The sequence below is a fragment of the Canis lupus genome, chromosome 14, assembly GCF_003254725.2.
Source record: "Canis lupus dingo isolate Sandy chromosome 14, ASM325472v2, whole genome shotgun sequence".
Classification (NCBI taxonomy): domain Eukaryota; kingdom Metazoa; phylum Chordata; class Mammalia; order Carnivora; family Canidae; genus Canis; species Canis lupus.
This window is the reverse complement of record NC_064256.1, coordinates 54,310,570-54,333,698: the sequence shown is the minus strand read 5'-3', so window position 1 is coordinate 54,333,698 and position 23,129 is coordinate 54,310,570. Positions and strand designations below refer to the sequence as shown.

Here is a 23,129-nt window from a genome sequence, read left to right as displayed (position 1 = left end):
GATTTTGTACAACCGTGTTGTTTTACGCATCTCACAAGCTTTCCACTCCAGGGCTGCCCGGGATGTGGCCGTGTGAAGGACAATGTCTATAGTGCGCTTATTCCCCGGGACTGTCGTGCTCTGTAGCTGTGACCAGAGTTGGTACACTGTGTCACAGGCTGGGTTCTCTGGACCTCGAGATTGAGAGTGCTTTGGAGTACAGGGTGTTTATTAGTGGTCTCCTCCTATGGATGGGATGAGGAGGAAGTAGGATTGGAGGGAGGGAGAAGTTGAAGGGTGGTAAAAGCCTGCAAAAACCTTGGTCAGCTGCTGGAATACGTGTCCCAATCCGCAGCAAAGCTGGGCCTTGATACTTCCACCTTCATCAGTGGTCAGGTGTGGACCATCCAGGGAAGAGGAAGCTTGGCCTTGACAGGTGGAGGGTGTGTAAAGACAGCATTCCTGGCAGCTGGGCAACAGCTGTCTTGTTGAGAACACAGGTGGTGAGTCCCTGGCCCACCGCTGCCAGCTTTCAGGTCACAGATCACTTGTGTTTTGATGTCTCATACGCAGACCAGCACATTTTGCGTAACAGGCTGTATCCATTGCTTCTTTCTTCTCATCCTTCCCCTTTATACCACTACCGCCCCTCTCCCCTCTTCCCCCCCACCCCGAGTACACACTTCCAGGGGAGCTAGAAAGCAGGCTCTGCACTCGTCATCTTGCATAATTCCTTTATTCAGATGACAAAGGATGCACTAAAGTTCAAGGTCATGTATGTAGTACAGAGATAGAGCCTAGACCCAGTTGGTCCAAGATCTGTCTGTAAATCCCATATATTAGCCACTGAACTATGCTGCCTTCACGTGAAGACTGCGTATTCCTGGAGAGCAGTATTTAAAATGTATTATTTCTCTGAATTGAAATTTTCCCTCGTGGATGCACTTTCTTTCGGTCGGATCTTCCTTTTACCCATAGCCACCTTCAGCTTCTCTCTTAGCTGGGCGAATCTGTCACTTACCAAAAGTATAAACCCAAGTTAGAAAACACGTGTCATCCAGGCTTTCCTCGGGTTAAACTTCCCTTGCAGGATCATAGGTAGGTTCATCCGATGTGCACCTGTGCCCCAGCTGAGACTTCTAGCTAAAGAGACTTCTAGCTAAAGCTATGGAAGAACCGGCCTAAGTTTTCCACAATTTAAATGTCAAACCACGCCCCAGCCTAGCTCATTTAGATTGCAGTAGAAAATAGAAAAAGCAAGCAAGTTTTGGGCCCTTTCTCCCACTTATATACAAGATGATTTAGAGAGAAGGCATAGAGGAATTTTATAGCAACTAAGGTCTGTTTTGTTAAGGAATTATCATAACTTGTTCAGTTTTAGAACTCTTTGATACGTCTTTTGGCAGAGGGACACACACACACACAGAATGATCTAATGGTCTTTTCCCAAGGTTAGGTACTCTTCCTTTGCACTAACGGGTCACAGTATGGGACTGGTGCCATTTAGCTCCCACAAGCCAGGAGGTCCTGAGACCGGTCGCTCACTCATTTTATAATTTACAGCATAGGGTGACATGCAAATAGATAAAAAAAAGACTTTGCCATTTTCTCTGTAATGAGGAACTTTCACATCAGCATATACTAAAGAATCCATCAGTACTATGGTCTGCTGTTTCTTCATTGTTTCATATCACTGTCCTTAAGCCACTTATTAGCCAGGTTCTCTTCAACATAAATGCAGCACCTTAATCCATCCAATTTTAATTCCCATAAAAGGTTATTTCACAAAATATTGTTGAGTAGTGAATGCATTCCCTCTCTGCCTTCCCCAGCATTTCATGGGCATTTCTAGACTGTAAGACAAACACTCTCAGCACAGTTATATTAAGAGACTGAATAGGAGACACTACATTAAACTTAAATTTTTTTTCCCTTTGTGTTGCATCTCTGATCTGAGATGCCCTTCTGTCAGCCGTGCTACACAGAATTTGACTGAATGTGCTGGCTATGTTCCTCTCTATTGCTCACATTGGGACTATAGTCATTAGTGTTCTCTCTTTCTTCCCTTTCTTCACAGGATGTCCTGATTCTTGGAGAGGGTCACACAAATAGCCATCCAGTGCAGAAGAATAGAATTCTCTGCCACTGTTACCAATCCTCTTCGTGCTTGAATTGTAATACACTCTAGCTATTGGTCTCTGAGAATCTATCAATTATCCACCTTTGGGACAGACCAAATCACTTAGGTGGATTAAAACTGGAGATATGTAGGCTCCTCTCCCCTCCTCCCACCCAACCATATTGAACTGGGGTCTCTAGAGATATAGTCTGGGAATCTGCTCTGTAACAAAGACCTGAGTGACCCTTAGGCATATGAAAATTTGAGAACCATTGAATCATCAGAGGATAGTTAACCTATTTTCAGTCTATGGCTCAATATCAAAGAACTCTTGATAATGTGAGGACCCTGGGGACATCTGGTCACAATGGCTCTGTGAGGAGCTGTTTTGAAGCACACCTCCACTCTTATCACTTAAAAGTGAAAGATAAAATATAAAAAGAAAACACCCTAACACAAAGCCTGGTTCAAAAACAAACCAAACATCTCCTTGGACTAGAAAAATTGGGAAGTGTGGCTGAATATAAATGACTTTTGGGCTCCTGAGCCAAAAGCTGGTAGTGGGGGGTAGGGGCTCGGTTCCTGTGCTCCAGCTCCTCTGCTGGAAGCAAGGGGATAGCTTAGGGCTCTCAGCTCATGAAAGAAGCTAGAATTCGGAGTATCCGAATTATGGTTTTATGCAAATTATGGGCTTAGGGAGGCAGGAGGATAAAGCACTGTCTTGTGATCAGAACTAGGCCAAGAGAAAGAAAAACAAACCAAAAATCAAATCAAACCGAACCAACCAAACAAAAAAAACCTCCTCCTCATAATGACCCCGAAAACCCAATTATCTAAGACAATTGAAGGAACTGCATGCAGAGGAAGACAACACAGTCCACAGTGAATAAAATCAATAATTAAAAAAGAGCTTTACTTCAGATAAAACTTAACCTAAAGTATCAATGACCAAAAAATGAAAATAAATGTAATATGTGTATGATAATAATTCTAAGGGCTGGGAGAGAAACTATCTCCCTCTCTGATTGTCCCCACCCTGACTGTTGGGTGTTCTCCAAGGTCTTTGGTGACTGCTCAGGAGTTACCTACTGTAATACAGCCCCATATCACAGTTTTGTTAACCCACCTCAACAGAATTCAGAGATAATAACAAAGACTTAAAAGGAGAGCACTACTTTTTATAGAAATAGGGTAACTGAGGTGAAATGAATGCTTGAAACAATAAAAAGTTCTCCTTGCTCATTGACTTAGTCATGAGGCTCATTTATCTCTCTAAGACTAAGGGTGCATCTTTTTTTTTTTTTTTTTTAAAGATTTTATTTATTCATTTATTCATGAGAGACCCAGAGAGAGAGGCAGAGACACGGGCAGAGGGAGAAGCAGGCTCCCTGCAGGGAGCCCGATGCAGGACTTGATCCCGGGACTCCAGGATCACGCTCTGGACTAAAGGCGGATGCTCAACTGCTGAGCTGCCCAGGTGCCCCCTCATGTGCATCTTGGTTATATGGTGGCGCATGGAGCCCTACAGTGTTTTGTCACTGGTTTGTCTGCTTATGTGGAAAAACCATTTAAAATAAGGACACTCTAAGCCTTCTCACCGCAGGGGCCACAGTTAGCATAGTGTGCCACCTCTCTTTTAGGTATAAACAATACAGGAGTTTTTTGACTTCCCGTGTGTCACAGTCAACTCTGAAGGGTCCAGTAGCAAATCATACTTGAAAGTGATTGCAGAGGAGGTGACCAGGAGATAAACCGGCTGAGGAGCCTCAGCCATTCAGAAGGCAGCACCATGAATTATCTACCCATAAGTGATGGCTTTTCATGTGAGACATAATAACATCATTCCAGAAAATGGTTTTCATGACCTCTTACTTGTAGGATATCCAGGAATTATCTGCATGAAGGCATTGACAAGAAGATAGATATGGTGGCTCAGGCTTGATTCTCACATTAAACATGATAAAGACATGTAACACATGATGGGATAGCTGATAAAATATTTTAGAGTTCCCTAATTTTTCATGAAAAGTAATAACAAAAAAATTGTTTTAAAAAATTATAGGCTCAATCAGTTTTTACCTCGGTCTGAGATCCCACCACAAAATCTTCAGCTCTGTGATGGTTTTATAGGGAGTAGTTACGTTGCACATAAACATGTACCACGTACGTTGCATTGTTCTCAAGTTTCAGAAGATCACAGGCAAATTATCACACTTCATCCCCTGAGTCAAATGGGAAGGTGAAAATATTGTAGACAACTAAGGATAGTCCAAGAGCAGTCTATAAAAAGAAATTAAAAATCCTTTACTTCTATCCTTCTCCTCTTCCTTACTTTCTTAGCTTCCTTCTCCCTTTTCTTTCTATAATTGAAAAATTCATTCAGACCTTCAGATGTTTACCCTATCCCAACTGTATGTGTGCTGAGGATATAAAAACAGAAAGGGACATTCTAATTTTAGAATTAAAATTAAAAAGTGTCGCTTTCAAGAAGATTACAAAGCTCTGTTTGAATACAGGAGATGTGCTAGATGCTGCCGGGAGTACTAAGGGAAGGTGAGCAAGGAATTTAAGGAAATACCTGAAACCTGGAGGATTAGGACAAGTTTGCCAGAGAAGTAGGGACAGATTGTTTCGGGATAAAGAGGAAGGTGGTTTAATGAGACACAGGCATGAGAAGGCATGGATCTTCAAGCAATTACAAGGAAGTCAGGTTTGTTCTTAGTAATAATACTGTCATGGTTCGTTTTATGTATCGTTCGGCTAGGTTATGATTCCCAGGTGTTTGGTCAGACTCTAGTCTCCGTGTTGCTGTGAAGCTGTGTGAATGTTATTATCTTCCATAATGTGGGTGGGCCTCATCTGAGCAGTTGAAGGCCTTAAGAGCAAAAACAGGTTTCCTGGAGAAGGAGGAATGCTGGGACTTCTTCCCCAAGACTGTAACATAGCAATTCTGCCTATATTTCTGCCCTACAGTCCAGCATGCTGGTCTGCCCTGCAAATTTCAGACGTGTTAGTCCTCACAATCCCATGAATCAATTCTTTAAAATCTTTTCCTTTCCTTTCCCTCCCTCCTTCCTCCCTTCCTCCTCCTTCCTCCACCTTCACTCTATTGTCCTGTTACTCTGAAAACTGTTTACTAATGTAGATACTAATACATAGTATTGGTGTGTTATGCCCATTTCCATGGCTCATTTGATTAACTTCTCATTATAACTATTTAAGTGAGGCAAAGGCAAACAAAGAAAAACAAAAACTTGCCTAAAGCTGTGATTTCAGCTATTTTGTGTGACTCTACCTTCACTCTTAATTACTATACTACTTTAAAATCTAAGTTGTGCAGGGGTTCCTGGGTGGCACAGTTGGCTAAATGTCCGACTCTTGGTTTTGTCTCAAGTTGTGATCTTAGGGTTATGATCTCATGGTGGTGGGATCAAGCCCTGTGTCAGGCTCTGTGCTGAGTGCAGAGTCTGCTAAAGCTTCTCTCTTCCTCTCCCTCTCCCCCTCCCTGCTTTACACGCATTCTCTAATAAATTAAAAAAAAAAAAAAAAAGAAGAATCTGAGTTGTGGAGAACTAATAAAAAACAACATTCATAAGGAAGGGGGGCAATATGCCTGGTGTAAAAAATAATGAAAGCTTGAAAACCAAAGAATTTATTTAAAAATTAAGAGTCATCCTTTTTGATAAAACTTTCCAAAGCACTGATGGTCCCATTTGACATCTCTGAGTCTGCCAAATGGCTTCTCTTCAGAATATTCAGTATGCCTCTCTTCAAAAATCACTTGACCTGATTGTCGATTGAATCTAAGCCCCACCATCTTCTTCCTCAGTTCCTTTAATATTGAAAAGATGATGTCCAAAAAAGAAAGCCAAAAAAAATAAAAATAAATAAAAAATAAAAAATAAATAAAAAAAAAAAGAAAGCCATTCTTTAGACATCAACATGGCTATAATGGGATTAGCCATCCACGTGAGCATGTGTGTGTTTTCAGTAAATATTAACAGTAACAATAATAATGTGTAAAATACTGCAGTTCAGTTCTGCTAAAACATGCAGCCACAGACCCTGCCCTCCACAAAGTGATAATCTAGTAAAATGTGTTCCAAAGTAATTACAATGCAAGTATGAGAGGTCTAATGAGAATTGGAGATAGTAGTCTCTTATTAGAAATTACCACCACATCTTCTATAGTTAAAAAATTAGCAAATCAAGAAAACCTTTTAGGCATAACTAAGATTTAAGCTTTTTTTTTTTTTTTCTGTGATTTGGGTGATTTTAACCCAGAGTGGTTTTTAACAGCAATAAAATATCATTTTATTGAAAGTTTGTATTTCTTTTGCCTATTTCATTGCTTTCCAAACAACAGGAAAGGCTGTGATGCTTCATATCACCCAATTCCTTAGATTCCCATCCGTGACGATCTGTTCTTCTGTTTTGTTTTTCCTTCTTCCTTCTTCTTCTCACACTAATTTTATTTTGGTTCACTTCCAGATTTGTCTTCCCACTTCTCTACTGCATGGATAGGGAGATGTTACATAGAGTCAAAGAGATGTGTTCTAGAGTCCCGGCACCACCGCTTACTATATGACCTTGACACCTTGAAGAGATTCATGATAATCCATCTTTGATATGTATTATAAGAGCTCAATTAATATATATTCATCCTCTTAAAATCTTCTGGTGGTTTCCCATTGCACACTGGGTAAATTTTCAAACGACTTACTACTTTAGTGTGAAAATGAATGACTTGGGCAATTTGTTCTTAAACCACCTACCTTAATCCACCCAGGCTGTTCTAGCAGAATACCAGAGTGGAGGGTTTATAAACAACAGAAATTTATGTCTCACATTTCTGAAGGTGGAAAGAGCAAGATTAAGGCACAGTTTTGGTGTCTACTGAGGACCCAATTCCTCATTCATAGACAGCCTCTTTTTCACTGTGTCCATGTGAGGAGCAAGGGAGTTCTCTGTGATCTCTTCTGTAAGGGGACCCATTCTATTCATGCGGGCTCCACCCTCATCACCTAATCAATCACTTCCCAAAGACTTCACCTCCAAATACTACTTTGGGGATTAGGCTTCAGCACATGAATTTTGAGGGAAAAGAAACAGTCGGTCTCTAGGACTACACTTCCAGTCATTGGCCTGGGCCACTTTGATGTGGGCCTTCTGCTGAATGAAGACCAGTGCATTTATTGTCTTAACATTTTTCCCCATCAACTTTGATTCTCTTTATCAGATAAGCAGGGATTCTGTGGGGTCTATTTTATGTGACTTGGAAGGTCTCCTTTAAGAAGGATTGGAAAGAGGGAAAGGGCAGAATTATGAATACAACATGGAGTACAGGTGTGGGGAGGGACCCATGCTCCTTAGAGTTCATTTCCTTCCTAGTCCGTCTTCCTCTGCCTATTGCACACTTTAAGATCTTTTCCCTTTTCTCTGCTCATTAAATATAACCTACTGCCAACCCAAATAGTAAAAGTGTTTCAAGCCCACTGCAATATTTTTCTCCTCTGAATTCTTCTAGCACTTATTATCTGCACTCTAACTTAGGCTGCATTGCAGATGGATTTATACAGTTACTTAAGTTGACATGCATATATGATTTTACAAAATGTCTAGTGTGATTACCAATTCCCTGGGTATTGGTTCTGTTCCCACCCTCACCCCTAACCCAACTTCGTGTTTTGCATATGTAGGTGCTCAGTATTTGTTGATTCATATCAAAGATGAGATTTCCAAGATCCATTTTGTAGTGAAGAGAGCACAACTTGTTTTTATTTAAATATAGGTTGCTCCAACTATAATCCCAAAGGCACCAAGCCCACCCAATTAAATTAAAGTTCTTTTTATTTACATGTCATAAAAAATGTGTTGAGTAAACTAAATGGGTATGTACAATAGATTTCTTCTAAAAATTAACTCTGAGGAGACTTGTGGGGCATCTGCCTTTCATGTTTTGTTACATTTCAGTACATTTATATGAAGATCATTTTCTCAATTTTTTTACTAAACAATCAGTTCAATGCATTTTATAGTGTCTTTTCCTAAAGAAGTCTACTTCTAAAATAGTGTTATCCATATGAAAGAGGGTGTATTTCTAAATGAAGTGTCATTAAAAGCGGCAGGAAGGAGAGCATTTATGCACCATGTCTTAAACCATCCTTCCTTCATTTGTACTGCTGTGGAAGTATATTTCTTAAGCCCTTGATGTGACTATATCAGCAAAATATAATAAATTAACATGAGTAATCCTCGACTTTTATTATACTGTATCTTTTCACATGAAAAGCATATAAGTAGGCATGAAATACCATGAATTTTCTACCCCTAACTGCATTATATAAAGAGCTGTCGTAGGCATATGAAGTGCTTTTAATCTGAATGAACTTCATTAGCTTTGGATTTAGTTGTGCATTCAGGGTACAAGTTGAAAGGCCTACCTGTTTGCTCAGGCTTTTCTTAGCGTTTGCCTGAGCGATGCAGAAGGGATGTAGTGCGAGGGGCAGAGGTGGTTAGAGAAATGCTCAGAAGCAGCAGCACTTTTGAACACTCGCAGCAATCTATACAACCCAAGATGTGTTTCATCTAGAACTGACCAGGAATTGTCTTCTGGGAGCTTCTAGTGGGGCCTCCACGGGAATCGCTCTTACCTCTGGACCACAAGGATCCCGAGCCCAGGCATGACAGAAGGGAGTGCGGGGGGAAAGGTCCAGGAGAGAGAAGAGAGGCATCCCATGCACTACAGAAACCACTGGCAGGTGTCAAGGGCTCGCTCTGGGCCAGGTGTCACTCCAACTCTGTACATCTTCTTTAAGCCCACACAACCCAGCAAGGTCTACATGGTCATTTTCCTCATTCTGCAGATGTCCTGTGAAGGTCAGAGAGGTTAAATATCTTGCCCGGGGCCCTGCCATGTGGTGTGAGCAGAGTGGAGATGTGAAGCCAGTCTGGCTCCAGAGGCACTCTTTAGCCACTCTGGTATGCAGAGTGCCGGGGATAAATAGGTGGTTAAAAAGACAACTCTAATGTTAAAGAGGTTTACATTTTATTGAGGGATGGCCGTTATCTAAAAGCAGAATAATAAGTTACATTGCTTCTAAGTAAAATAAAGGGAAATTAAAAGACAAAAGACATAAAGATACTATCCACCTGGAAGACAACAACTGCTAACCTACACGGGCCCTGAGGCCTCCATTAGCTGCAGAGTGATGCTAGGCCAAACACAGGCATGTGTGCATGCATGTGTGTGTGTGTGTAGGGGGGGGTTGGGTAGTGGAGTTGGGGGCAGAGCAGGGCAATTACTGTTTTCAAAGAATTCCTAATGGGATAGTGAGCCATTCATGAAAAATAAATAAATAAATAAACGTCACAGACCAGAATACGTGCTGGGAGACTGAAGCGTGGAGCAATGGAAGCCCAGAGCAACAAGAGGTTGACTAAGCTGGTATTCAGGAAGGACTTCCTGGAGGAGGTGATGATGTTTAGACTTGGAGTTGGTAGCATTTTGCTCTATGTTGATGGGAGGGAGGGCAGGAACAGCAGGCAGAAGGAAGAGCAGAAGCCAGTGTAAGAGATGGCTAGCTCAGGACATACTCAGCACTTCCGTGCAGTCCCGTGTAGACGGCTGCCAGTGCCGCACGGGGAGAGTAGGGAAGTGTGAAAAGGTAAGGTGTGGGAGCTAAAAATCACGCAGCTGGGTAGAAGCCAGGCTGTGAAGGCATTATAATGTCTTGGCAATGCCTGGGGTCTTATCAGACATAATGGGGCCTACCCGTGGTTCTCCTGTAGGGGGACTGCTTGCTCAGAAGAGTGCAGTGGGAAGATTCCTCTTAGGAAGAGAAGAACGAACGGGAAGGAGGGAAGGCCCCAGACAGGGAGAGCCAGCGCACACATTAACATACTGGATTCCATGAGAAGCAGCAGTGGCTTGAATTCAACAAATGACGATAGAAATAGAGTATATGGGATAGGAAGTTAAACAGCACAGTGGATCTTTTCTACTTTAAAAGCACACGGGGAATAAATGCAGAAAATCTCACCTTCCTTATCAGCCCAGTTGAGCAAGGAGAAAGGTTCTCCCATTATACTTAATTGACAGTTGGTTCACTCTGCACAATGCAGCATTAGGTGTCCTTCCTACTAAAATCTCACCAACTAATGAAATAAATTATGATAGAGGAAGAAATCTCACTATTCCTTTTCAAATTCTGTGTCAAAGAACAGGTCAGAATCAAACACACTTGGGCATGTCAGTCTTCGACCTTGGTATTTCTAGTGCATTTAAATACTACTCTGTTATTTGTGGAAATGTGATGTCCTTAAATAAAATAATGACCTTATTAACCCACTATTATTAGAATATATACAAACTCTGACAGTTTTTCGTGACGATTAACTGAGTTCTATATAGTACACATACTGGTGTCTGATGTATAGTAAGTGCTAGAAAACTGTAAGCTATTATTATCATTTTTATTAGCAGTACTAAGGTTAGCGTCCCTGGGCTAGGATGTTTAGTCTGATTTAATGCTGTTCCTATGATCAACTACAGATGTTTGCAAGGTGGCTAGCCCAGGTCGTAGGTGCAGTACGCTGTTTATCAGTGGAGCCAACTGGAATCCACTGAGATACTCCAGCATCTACCATCAATGACTTCATCACCTTCATAGTACAGAAATTCAGAAGCTGGTTTAACAAGTTTATTTTCACAGGTGAACATTTGCAAATATGAGTATGACTTTAATTAGAAAAAACAACATGATAAGGATACTCAGCACTGTGATCCACAATAAAAGCAAATCCTGCTGTCTTCAAGCCAGTGGGTGTTATCCTTGCATAAGAACCCTAGGATCATGCCCTTAATTAGCTAATTATTTAGAAATTAGAAAGGAATCACTTAACAAGGAACACGCACCCCATGATACAAGTGACATGAGTGGTGAGTAAATTTACTTTCAAGAATTAATAAAGAGTATCAATGAACTACATATGGTATTCATGTGTAATTAAAAACAAATTACAGAGTAGAGAAACATGAAACATGCTAGTAAATTAATCTCCTCAATTAACCCCCCAAAAAAATCTCCCAAAATTTTTTATAGAAAACATATGTTTTTGGCACAAAATATGGAAATGATTTCCCTCTGTCTGACCCAATGTTTGTTTTAAAAAAATCAACAAGATTACAGCAATATATGAGGAATATTTCACTGACACGTGAGCCAGAAGACCTTGAACAACAACAATACAAAACAACCCTCTCCACATTTGCTTTGGCAAGTATTTCCCCTGCTAATTAAACATGGTATACGTGAACGAGTAAAAATAATCTACTGTGAATAGTATTCCACCTTTTTTTTCCTGTACAATAATAAATATAACATTCCAGATGTACAGCAGGAATCAGAATCACGTAGATTTATGAAGTACTCTTCCACATTTCCTTGCAAAAAAAGAGAATCCTGGACCTGGTGGGCTATATTCTCCTGTAAAGCAATCACAGCTTATGCTCTGTGAAACTCCTGGTAAACTTCAATTAGCAATGAAATACTGCAAACCTCACTGTTGAAGAAGAATGGGAGTAGAACCAAGAAATAAGGGTAATACTTCAGGGGAAAATATAACAGATCCCCAGATTATCTATGTTACACTCAGTGGAATTTATTTGAACCTCATCTTACTAAATTTGACATCCTGTGTGTTGTTCTGCATTTATCTGTTCAATTGCGGAGCTGGTCACTTATTTCATAACCTTTACCACTACTCGCTTCTGAAATAAGCAACCCATAGAGACACTAAGAAGAAAAACATAAAAATAAGAGGAAGTTGAGAGGATGGTAGGAAGAAATTGGAATAATTAATAGAAGATAGAGCCAAGTATAAAATTAGTGCACAAATAATGATAATTCCTCCCATAACTTATTAGAGATGGGTTACAAATCTGCCTCTGAGCTGCCTAAGAATCAACCCAAAGACACAAATATGGTCATTTACTTAACACAATTCAGAAGTGAAAATAGGCATGGTAAGTCATTGAATCCTGATGAAATTTCTACCCTAGGTTTTCAGGTACAGAAAGAACCCATGTAGGGATCCCTGGGTGGCGCAGCAGTTTGGCGCCTGCCTTTGGCCCAGGGCGCGATCCTGGAGACCCGGGATCGAATCCCACATCGCGCTCCCGGTGCATGGAGCCTGCTTCTCCCTCTGCCTGTGTCTCTGCCTCTCTCTCTCTCTCTCTCTCTGTGACTATCATGAATAAATAAATAAAATCTTTAAAAAAAAAAAAAAAAAAAGAACCCATGTAGTATAGTGCCAATGTGCCAAGGGATAAAGGAGCCAATTAATGCATACCACATACTACCAACATCTTTCTAATAAATCTAAAGACCATTCTCCATGACTTTTTAAAAAAAATGTTTCAATATGACCTGCTGGCAAAAGCCTACATACCAGTCAAAATAATCTGGTGTAGCTTTCCATGACCTGGATTATTCTGAGGACATCGTTTGGATTTTGGAAGGGCTAAAAATAATTAATAGTTCTTGAAGTGTGGTCCCCCAACCAGGGAATTAGCATCACCTGGGAACTAACAGAAATACAAATGTTTAGGTTCCACCTCAGACCTTCTTGCATAAGAAACTCTGGGAGTGAGGCCCAGCAATTAATCAATTAAATTGCACGTTGGAGAAAGACAACAAGGTGAATTTATAGTTGAAAAAGGCAAATAAAACATGTTTATACAACATATACCTTTTAGTGTTTCTGGAGTATATACCGTTAAGTGAATGACTTGGTCAAAGGAAACTGAATGAACAGAGGAAAGAATTTATGAATTTAAAGGGTGTTTCAGAAAAGAGTTGTTATTTTAGGAAATCTTAAGTACTTAGTAGAGAAGGTGAGGAATGGAGTGATAAAAAGGCTGTGAGGGGGGATAGGTTATGTGACTCATAACAAAACTATGTGATCCTGAAAGTTCTGCTTTTACATGAAAAAAATATGCAACACCAACAGCTGTATTGTAAAGATTGCATCTGCTCAACCATACCAGAGTCAGTCATGGCTTCAATGTTGTAAGAAACGCTTCATGGAATAGGGTGTATTGATTTGTGGTTCTGAGTGTTCAAGGGATCAGACCAGCCACGGAAGTTCAGATATATTGCAATGCGTGGTCAATTATCATCCTGCATATAATTACATATAATAATTCTATATTACATTAATATCTATATATTGAATTTAAAGTACAGAATTCAAACATCAGGGCTGTGGACTGAATTATATTCCCCCAAATTTCTATGTTGAACCATAGCTCCCAAATGTTGACTTTTGGAAATGAGGCCTTTGGGAGGTAACTAGGTTTAGATGAGGTCTTGTCGGTTGAGGCCCTCATGATGAGATTAGTGCCCTAAATGAGAAGAGACACAGGGCTCTCACTCTCTCTCCATCCCCCCTCCATCTCCCTCTAACTCCCTCTCTACCCCTCTCTCCTTCTCCCTCCCTCTTCTACCACCCGGTGAGGCCCAGTGAGAAAGCAGGCCCCTACAAGCCAGAAAGAGAGCTTTTAATGCCTTCAGCACCTTGATCTTGGACTTGTAGCTTCCAAAACTATAAGATAATAAATATCTGCTGTTTGAGTCAAGTAGTCTTTTGCATTCTGTTATGGCAGCTTTAGCTAACTCGGATAATAGGTTTGAAACAGAGGCCCCTGTGGGACTCGGTCAGTTCAGCGTCTGCCTTTGGCTCAGGTCAGGATCTTGGAGCCTTGAGATGGAGCCCAGCCGGGAACCTGCTTCTCCCTCTGCTTCCACCTGCCGCCCCGCCCACCCGTGCTCTCTCTTTCTCTCTGTCAAATAAATAAAATCTTTTAAAAAATAATAAGTGAAAACTTTGATTTTAGTCCTTCAGAATTTAGAAGGAATTTTTAGTCCTGTGGGGATTTTATGACAAAATCTTCAAGTTACTAATCTCTGATCATTTAAGTGATTATTGGAGACTTGGTTTCAGACAGTGAGGCACACCAGCTGTTCCTGCAGGTCTCCTTCCCACTGTGGAGTAACCCGACCTGAAAATAGGAGCTTTGGGAGGAAGAAAAAAATCACCACTTTATAATATATTGAGATGATAAAAATAATGTTCATTAGGATTTCATGGAAAAAGTGAAGTGACCATTTGACTCATGGTCAGATTTAGCCCACGGCCGTAGGTTGCCAGGCCCTACTATATAATGTTGAAAACTCATGCTCATGTAGTACTTACCGTTTTTGTAAAACTCAGGAGCAACCAAATCTAAGTAACATGTTTTGTTGTGATGACGCTATTCTTAAAAGGATTCGATAAACACAAAATTCAGTGTAGCGATCACCTCTGAGGGAGGAAAAGTAATGAGAACATATGAAAAGACGAAACACCTTCAGTAATATCTTAGCTCTTAGGTTGTGGAGTGGAATCACAGGGCTTTTTTTGCCTACTGTGCTTCACAACTCTCATATCTGTTTCATATACTCTTTTTATATTTCAAATGTTATATAATTAAAATTATCACTGCCTCCCTAAATGATTTAATTTTCTAGAAGTGACTTTGTCCCTTGTGGTTAGGTCACTGGTTCTCCCATGACATCACGTTTCTCACCACCAAAGGGCCACTCTGGAAGCCTTTCAGGGGAAATACGTGAATACATTAATTTAGACAGACTTAACATAGGCAATTATGAATCTCTGTAGCATGTATAAATATTGTGTATATACATATTGCCATAAAAATTTTTAAATTTGAAATATGGGATAAAGTCATCTATTTCCTGAAGTTTCAAACAGTTCATAAGATTATGTTTATGTGATTCAGAGACAAAGGCTCAATGGCCATATTGTGTAGCAGGGATAGTTATAACGTCTGTCAACCTTATGTATATATTTTCTAAATATACACATTACGCAAAGAAATTATAAAACCTCAAAACTATAGTTCACCTAAAATAAATATGGCATTGTACACAGGGTGTTGGCCTGGCGCTAAGTAATTATGGGAAATAACCTGAATGTGATCCTTAAGTTATACAGGCTTATATCAGGTTTCTGCAAAAATCATATAAAATTCCTCTTTCTAAGGGTCTGCAGGGGAAACACAGAATATTAATTTCATGGAGTTCCATTCCAGTATTTCTGTAAGAATTATATGTCTGGATAAGGCAGTTACTACATACTGCACTAATACAGTTGAAAACATTCCATGAATTGAATAAGAATATTTCCATCCAAAAAGTGCCAAATAACAGGTCACCTCAAGTGAATGGAGAAAGGTATAATTATGGGTGCATTTAATACCTGTAATGAATTCAACTTTGAAAGCTTTCCATTGTTTATACGTCATATACTGGTTATAAATAAAATTTTAAAAGGTATAGCACAAAGAGAATATTAAAACTTCAAAGATTATAATATATATATATACACACATACATATATACTGTATTTGTTATGTTGCGATGACATACTGTATTATGCAGTTATATGAGATCTTGACTGCCAAGCAAAATATATTTGTCCAATCTCAAACTACGGATTTTTATTTTCTTTTCTGTTAAAATCATTTGGATTTAAGCTAGCATTTATACCTATCAAAGCCTGATGGATGATCAGAGAAAGACTTAGAAAAAAATATTCACATACTGTAAGTTAAAATATGAGTTTTCGAAGAAAAAATATCACCACTTTATAATAAATTGAGGCGATAAAAATAATGTCCATTAAGATTTCATGGAAAAAGTGAAGTAGTACCACTTAATATTATTCAGATAAACTGAACATATTTCATGAGCAATGTTTCAACTTCTAAAAAAATTGTAAAAGTAAACTTTGGGCTAGTGTTGTCGATCCCCAAAGACACATTTTTTTAAAGTTTAAGTGCCAATGATATTTAAGAGTTGGATTGAATAGTGTGGTAGGTGTCTTTCAAGTTACGATAACAACCTGGGTAACAGACCCTGAATTTTAGGCCATCTTCATGGATTTGCTCATAATTGATTAGGTTGGTCGTTGCCAAAAATATTAAAGTAAATAGACTTTTTATGTATTTATTCACTCACTAGAAAGCAATTACAAAGTAAGTGTTTAGAATGTGTTGGTCACAGAAGGTGAAAAGATCTATCATATAATCTGGAGCATCACATAGTTAAAAAAATATGTCATTACAGCTTAATTGGCTTTCATTGTAGTACATGCAAAACTGTGAGTTCTATTCCATGTACTTTCATATTACAGTATTATTTTACTACCTTAATAGCCAGGTTTTATTTTCCCCATCTTTTCCAACAAGATCACCATAATGACATTTTGTTTATAATACTCTGACCGATTTACATTGCTCTCTTTTCATGGATGTATTTGTACTATATATTATTTCTAACCATTTACAATAAAAAATATTTTATTTAGAAAATTGGCACATGCTCAGTGAAAAGGGTTGGTAAACAGTGAACTACCCAGATAACGTTATGTATCATCCAGAGTTCCACCACAAATAAATGATTTCTGCTCATATATTGGCATACCTTCTTCCAGACACAGATTCAGATACAAGTATGGGTCCCAGTATGAGTCTATGTCAGTAGGTAAATAGATGTGTGTGAAGCAGGCAGTAGTATATTGTTGGATGCCTGAGAAAAATACGACCAGTGATTACAAGGCAGCACCTAAAGAAAGCGTGGGTGCTGAAGAACAATATATGGATGTTTGGAAGTCCTGGGCATGGGGATTGTAACAATTTGTTAGCACCCTGCCTCTCTAAGTGTGGGCCATGGACCAGCTCCGTTAGCATAACCTGGAAACTTCTCAGAGATGTTGAATCTCATGGCCCACCCCACACTTAATGGATCAGAATCTGCATTTTAACAGTATTTCTCTGTTTTTCATGCAGATGAATATTTGAGAAGCACCACCGTAGCTAGATGCTTTGGGAGCTAGCAGATACACCGAGTAGATGAATCGGGGCCAACTCACTTGTCGGAACAGACAGTGGCTAAAACCCACAATATTTGAAGGGGTCTGTGAAATCATGAAGAATAAAAATCTAACAAAAATTAAGAATGAAAAAATAAACTTTTATGTAGCAGAAACTGTGTTAATACGTGATCTCAATATATTCAGCTTTATAAAAGCACAACTGTGAAATATAGTTTGTCATATGTTTTTTTTAATGGAGGAAGGCTCGAGGAAGACAATTTCCTAGGACCCACAAAAGCTGTAACGCAGCCTTGTAATGGCTATCTTTCATCTTTTCAAGTATTTAGAATAATCAGATTAAATTAGACCGAAATAAATCTATATATGCAAATTCAAAATCTTAGGAGAACAAGGAATGGTAGACTTCTAAACCAGAAGAAACCTCAGAAATCAGGGGGTACAATCCACTTATGAAGATAAAATACCTATTTATCTAATGACTCAACACTGATAATCATTTTCTTTGTTGTTTCATTTTAGCCTTATTTTTTAACTCACGTATAAAAGTTTAGTAATATCAGTTAGCAACAGGCGAATATTTTTGATAAAGTTAAAAGTGTGCAGGCAATTTTGTCTGCTTTTCCTTTTTATATTTCAAATAAACTACATAGAAATGAGTTTGTATATGCATCTAAGTTTACTTCACTTTCAAGTCCCCAGACTTAAAATTTTGATACTGAGCAGGAGAAATTTCTCTAACATCCATTAGCAAGCTATTGACCATGTTTGGACTGCAGCCTCCTACCCACGTACCCTTTACATTACATAGGATAGCACGTTCGTTGCCAAACGTACATTTTAGAAATCAAATAAATTTTAGCGTAAAGCTAGTTAATGAAACTAGCAAATTTAGACTTGTTTAAATGTCAGTATAATATTAAGTACCATATGCTGTGTGCCAAGCAGTTAAAATTGTTTTTGGAAGGATATGAAATTAATAGTTAAAAAAGAGAATTTAGTGACTTAAAGTACTTCACAATCAGTGTTATCATTTAATGCATCTTTTGGCAATTATTAAACCCTCGGGAACAGCATGAATATCCTTATCAAGTCTGGAAAGACACTAATGGGGAGGAGAATGGAGTGATGCTTGCATTTACATGTGGGCATGAGCCCAGAGAAAAGTGAAGGAGGGGGGAAACCCATAAAAACACCCTCGGGCTCAGTGCCCAGGGCAGATATATTGTGCAGCCACCAGAGTCCCCAATAGCACCATTTCCTTCATTAATCCAGTGTTTTATTCCTTTTCTTCCTTTTATGTTTTTGGATGCTTGTCAGTTTTAAGGACGGATGATTTTTAAAAATCCTCCTGCATTATTTACTTTAGATTATTAACTCAAATCCATGATTAATAAGAAAGTCCTATGAAGGTCAAAAGTGTGTTGGAGGGCTTGGGTTGGTTGAATTGGTAAGTCCTTAATGACAGTAACAGAAGAAAACCGGTAGTAAGCACTTATTGCTAGGCACTGTTCTAAACATTTTACAATTGCTATTTTATTTCATTCCCCCAAATCATCTTACAAGATATTTACTAGTAGTTTTATCTCCATTTTACAGATGAGAAGACTGAGGCAAGGTGAAGTTCAAGAACCATTTGAGTTTTAACCTGATGGGAAACTATCTGAAATACCTACTTTCCTGACTTGGGAAATGCAGCTATTAGATATAAATGCACTTTTTTTTTTTTTTTAATGTCTCAGTATCGCAAATGCCTCAGTCTTCCTGTAACAAAAATAACTAATTGTGCTGAAAGTATCAGTAGGCAAACAAGTTATTGGCAGGACTAAGTCCAGAGTTTTGTTTCATTTTTGCTTTGCTTTTGGATCTGTTTGAATTCTCAGTCTACAAATTTGATTAAAGAAGTGAAAAATCTGAGCAGTTTCCATTTAATCTAGATGAGCCAAATGCTGAATGAGGGCAAGAAGATTGCACATCACTTGGAGGGTGGGGGTGAGAGGTAAGGCCTTGTTCCGGGGCAGTTGGAGGGATATGAAGTGAAGAGGCAAGAATGTCTCCCACTGCAATGTTTGAGATAAAGCAGCTTGTGCCAGAGGACACCTCCCTTCACGTTCTCCACCTACCATTAAGCACATTCACACCATCACTTCCTAACCGGCCACATTGAGACCAGAATCCTGGGATGTCTTCATAAAACCAGAAGGGAGGGCTTTGGCTGGTTGTTTAGCCAAAAATGTGTAATTGTAAGCTTGAAATAGTCACTGCCACAGTCAAATAACCTAAGTTATCAGGTTTGCCAGCTTGAATTAATATTTGGTAGAATGTTTTAATTTATTTCTCTATCACACAGGTCATGTTTTTAAGTGGTCCTGTGAAAAACATGGCAGGGTTATATTATTTCACTGGTATAATCACAAAGTCTGTGCTTTGAAACAGTGTGTGTGCTTTGATGAAGCTAAGTAAGGATTACATAATTTAGGACAAGGAAGGGTGGTTGTTTTGTTTTGTGTTTTTTATAGGCCATGTAGGTTAAACGATGGACTTGGGTGAGGTTGAGAAGTTCCAGAAAAGCCTGCTCCTCCTATCTCCCACTGAAAGTGCCTCGTGTCCCCTTTCTGTGGAGGCTCTGCATGTGAATGCTAAGAGGTAAATGGTGTGTTGGGGAAGGACAAGAAAAAAGGGAAAGAATTTCTATTCGCTAAGCATCTTCTAGAACTAGGAAGGTTTCGAGAAATCCTCACAAGAAGCTATCCAGGGAGCTGGTGTCATCTCTATTTTACAGGTGAAGGGCATAAATTCCATAGTGAGATTAAATAACTTGCAAGCTCACGGTGTTCAGGCAGCAGAGGCAGGATTCAAACTCAGGTCTTTGTGTCCTCTAAGGTTTATGTACCCTTCCATTCTGGTTAGAGCCATACTTGGGAATAATTTTTCAACTAGCTTCGCTACCTAGCAAAATCCAGTTAAAATGGTCAGCGACAAGACAAGATAAATTTTGGTCACCCTGTGATTAAAAAGGATAGAAAGGAAGGGAGAAGGCCGTGGGACTGGTATTAAGGTTTCAACCCTACTTCGAAGAAGCTGTTACGGATTTCCCTCCCCCTAGGAAAATATCCTTATTTTTTCTGGAATGCCGAGGCATTCCAATTCAACGTTGGCTCATATTACTATGAATATACCGCGGGTACACTACACAAGTGAACAAAACCCCACGGAAAAAAATCGAATAGATTAGCAACAATTCTATACATTTGCCTGTGTTTTTCTTTTCTTTTTTATACAAGCACATTTTCTTTCAAAATTATCTTTGTTGCAGGAACAAAGCGTTGAATGGAGCTATTGAAATGATTCTAGAAATCGCAAACGCTAGAAAAGATGCCCACAAACACGTTCTGCTCTCTAAAGTAAGAATGCGCCCGCGTAACATTTTATCGGTTTAATTACAAAGTCCATTTAAAAAAAAAAAAAAAAAACCACAACTCCCTGGGGATCACAGGAGTGGAATCCTTGCAGTGCACAATTCTCTTCACCCGGTCGGTGCCTGAGATCCGGACTCCGTTCCCAGTTCTCAGTTCAAAAAGATCTTTAAACGTTGTGAGAGATAAATATAGCATGTGAGCAAACATGGTCTGCTGCTCGATTGTTCAAGAATGTGTTCACACAAACAACTGTGGGGGTAATTATTAATGCTAAAAACATGTGAAGTTGCAGTGACTCTGCATTTGAAGTCTAGAATGTGTCATTTGTTTTATTCATGATAAACAGATCATTTAGTTGGGGGAAAAAAAAAATCCCATCTGCTTAGATATATCTCTTATTATTTATGAGAACCATGTTTAGGAATGCAGGCAGCACATGTGCATAATTAATCCTGAAGAGAATTAGACATTGTTTGATTCACAGCTGAATGCAATTAGCATTAGGAAGTTTACATATGTTGGCAATAACACAGATTAGCAACTAAAGTGCTTGTTAAAAAATTTAACCTGAGGCTGCTGGAGCAGACCTCTCTTAATGATGCTTTAAATGTTGTTGATGAAGTAATAATCAATTTTGTTTTATAAATAGTAAATCAAGAATTTAGGTCTAATTAGCGGCGCTACAGATCACTTCACTTACGTATCAGAGGTACTTGTGATGTGCGCTCTGAACTTTCTCTGAGCCTGTGTGCAAACACTTGTTACGGGCAAGACGTGACCCCCGCGCGGCAGAGGGACCCGCGACCCGCGACCTGCTCCCCGCGACCCGGCGGAGCTGACGGGGTGCGCCTGCCTCAGGGGGCTCTTCGGCCGCCGGCCTCGGCCTTCCGCTCCCGTCGCCGCGCGGCCTGTAACGCCGGACAGAGACGCCTCAGCCCGCCGGCCAGCTTCGCTGTGACGCGGGGCCATGTCACGAGGGGGCGGGGGTAGGGAGCGCGGAAGGGCCCACGCGGGGCCGTGTCGCGGGGGGCGGTGGGGAGAGCTCACCGCAAACGAGGAAGAGAGCAGGCTGACGGGGGGGGGGCTCCGCCCCGGGGCCCAGGCCGGCCCTTGCGTCTCTACACGGTCGCCAGCGGAAGTCGGGAAGAGCACGTGACCTGACGTCGGGCCGTGACCCGGAAGTTGGAGCCCGGCACGTGAGCGCACGCTCGCCGCACGTGCGTCGGGGCGTCGCCCGGTGTGTGGTCGCCGACCGCCCTCTCGGACGGAGGCCGCGTTGAGGCGTCGAGCCCAGACGCCGGGTGTCCCGGGCCCTCGCCACCGCCTGCTGTGGGGGGAGCGCCCCGCCCGCCGTGCACCGGGATGGACGGTGCACATCCAGCACCGCGGACGCCATGACGGAGGCCGGACCCCACGCTGACCCGCTCACGCCCGCCGCAGTCGCCCCTCGAGCCTCGTAAAACTAAATCACCGTCGACGCTCCGGGTGGAAACGCGGCCGAAGTGCGCGTTTTAAGGCTTCGGGATCCTACGTCCGGGTGCAGGATGGGATTGGGGGCCACTTCAGTCCGCCTGCCTCTGCCCCAGAAGAGCCACCCTAGAAAGGAGGCACCAGCCGCGTTGCATTGTCGGGGTAAGCTCCTGTCAGGAGGTCCCGAGACGTCCACCTGGAGAGGTGTCACGGCTGTCAGGGAAGATGGCGCCGCAGCCCCCCCTCCTCGTTGGCGTCCGCCGCGGCCTCGGGGCTGTCACCCGTGCCCTAGGAGCGCGGGGCTACGGAGGCATCGCCGAGCACGACAGGCGGGTGGGGGCGTCCGAGGTCAGGGCGGGGACGCCTGTGCCCCCCCCTCCCCCCGGGCCGCGGTTCAGCCCCGGCCAGGACTCGACGGCCTCGAGACGGAGGGAGCACGTGCCTCCACCGCGGTGCCCCGGGCTCCCGCCTTTCACCCGCGACGGCAGCCCTCGCCACGGCCTCCACTTCCTCTCTTCCGAGCGCAGACACGCCGGCCACCGCGCCCTTCCAGTCTTTTCGTGCATCTCAAAGCGCCGAGAAGACAGGGCCCAGATCTGTCCTGCTGATGGTTCTAGACACCCCAGCGCCTTTGTAGACAACACACGTTTCTTCCTAGAGGAAGATGCCCCAACCAGGGCCTGAGCCCGCTGGCTTCCCCTCCGAGCTTGCGCTTCTTGGCCGCCTCTCTGATGTTCTGGAGTCTTTCTGAACGTGGGATAGATACAAACGTGCAAGAGGAAGTCCCCTCTCAACAGAATAAAGGGGAGCGGGGAAGGGACAATCGGTTAAAAAATGAGAAGACTTTGACATGATGTTAGTCATTGTTTTGTCTTTAAGGAGGAAATCCTCTAAGCACAGGCAGCTACTTCTGCAGCGTCTCCGTGTGGCCGAAAAGAGGGCTGCCCCCCCCCCCCCATTTCTAACTCGTCTATCTGCACGAGGATCTGAAACTTGGTATGGAGAGTTTTACCAATTTAGGTGAGGATTTAGCAATTCCTAAAGGTTTGTATTAAAAAGGAAAGTTATCTGGGAGCGTTATTACCCGGTAGCCACAAATTTATCATCTATTAACATTTTAGTATGAATTAGTAAGATCGCTACTAAGAACATAGAGCTGAGGAACGAAACAGGATTGCAAAAGC

The 23,129-nt window shown here is 41.2% G+C and overlaps 1 protein-coding gene across 1 annotated transcript; it reads right to left on the bottom strand.

Moving 5' to 3' along the window:
- Window positions 1–699: 699 nt before the first annotated feature.
- On the bottom strand, window positions 700–21,871 carry LOC118350662 (uncharacterized). Its single transcript, XM_049093439.1, has 4 exons — window positions 21,523–21,871; window positions 21,176–21,383; window positions 14,357–14,464; window positions 700–995 (listed from the first exon to the last, which is right to left on the bottom strand). The coding sequence occupies exons 1-3, from the start codon at window positions 21,869–21,871 to the stop codon at window positions 14,371–14,373; spliced, it is 651 nt and encodes a 216-aa protein (XP_048949396.1). The 3' UTR covers window positions 700–995; window positions 14,357–14,370.
- Window positions 21,872–23,129: the final 1,258 nt, after the last annotated feature.

What these genes read in the sequence shown, in the direction of transcription:
- LOC118350662 (XM_049093439.1), bottom strand. Translation starts at nt 21,871, where the DNA reads ATGGCGTCCGCGGTGCTGGATGTGCACCGTCCATCCCGGTGCACGGCG. An exon ending in TGCTCTCTTCCTCGTTTGCG is followed by an intron (nt 21,384 to 21,522) that starts GTGAGCTCTCCC and finishes CCGGCGTTACAG; the next exon opens with GCCGCGCGGCGACGGGAGCG. An exon ending in ATCACAAGTACCTCTGATAC is followed by an intron (nt 14,465 to 21,175) that starts GTAAGTGAAGTG and finishes TTCCTCCCTCAG; the next exon opens with AGGTGATCGCTACACTGAAT.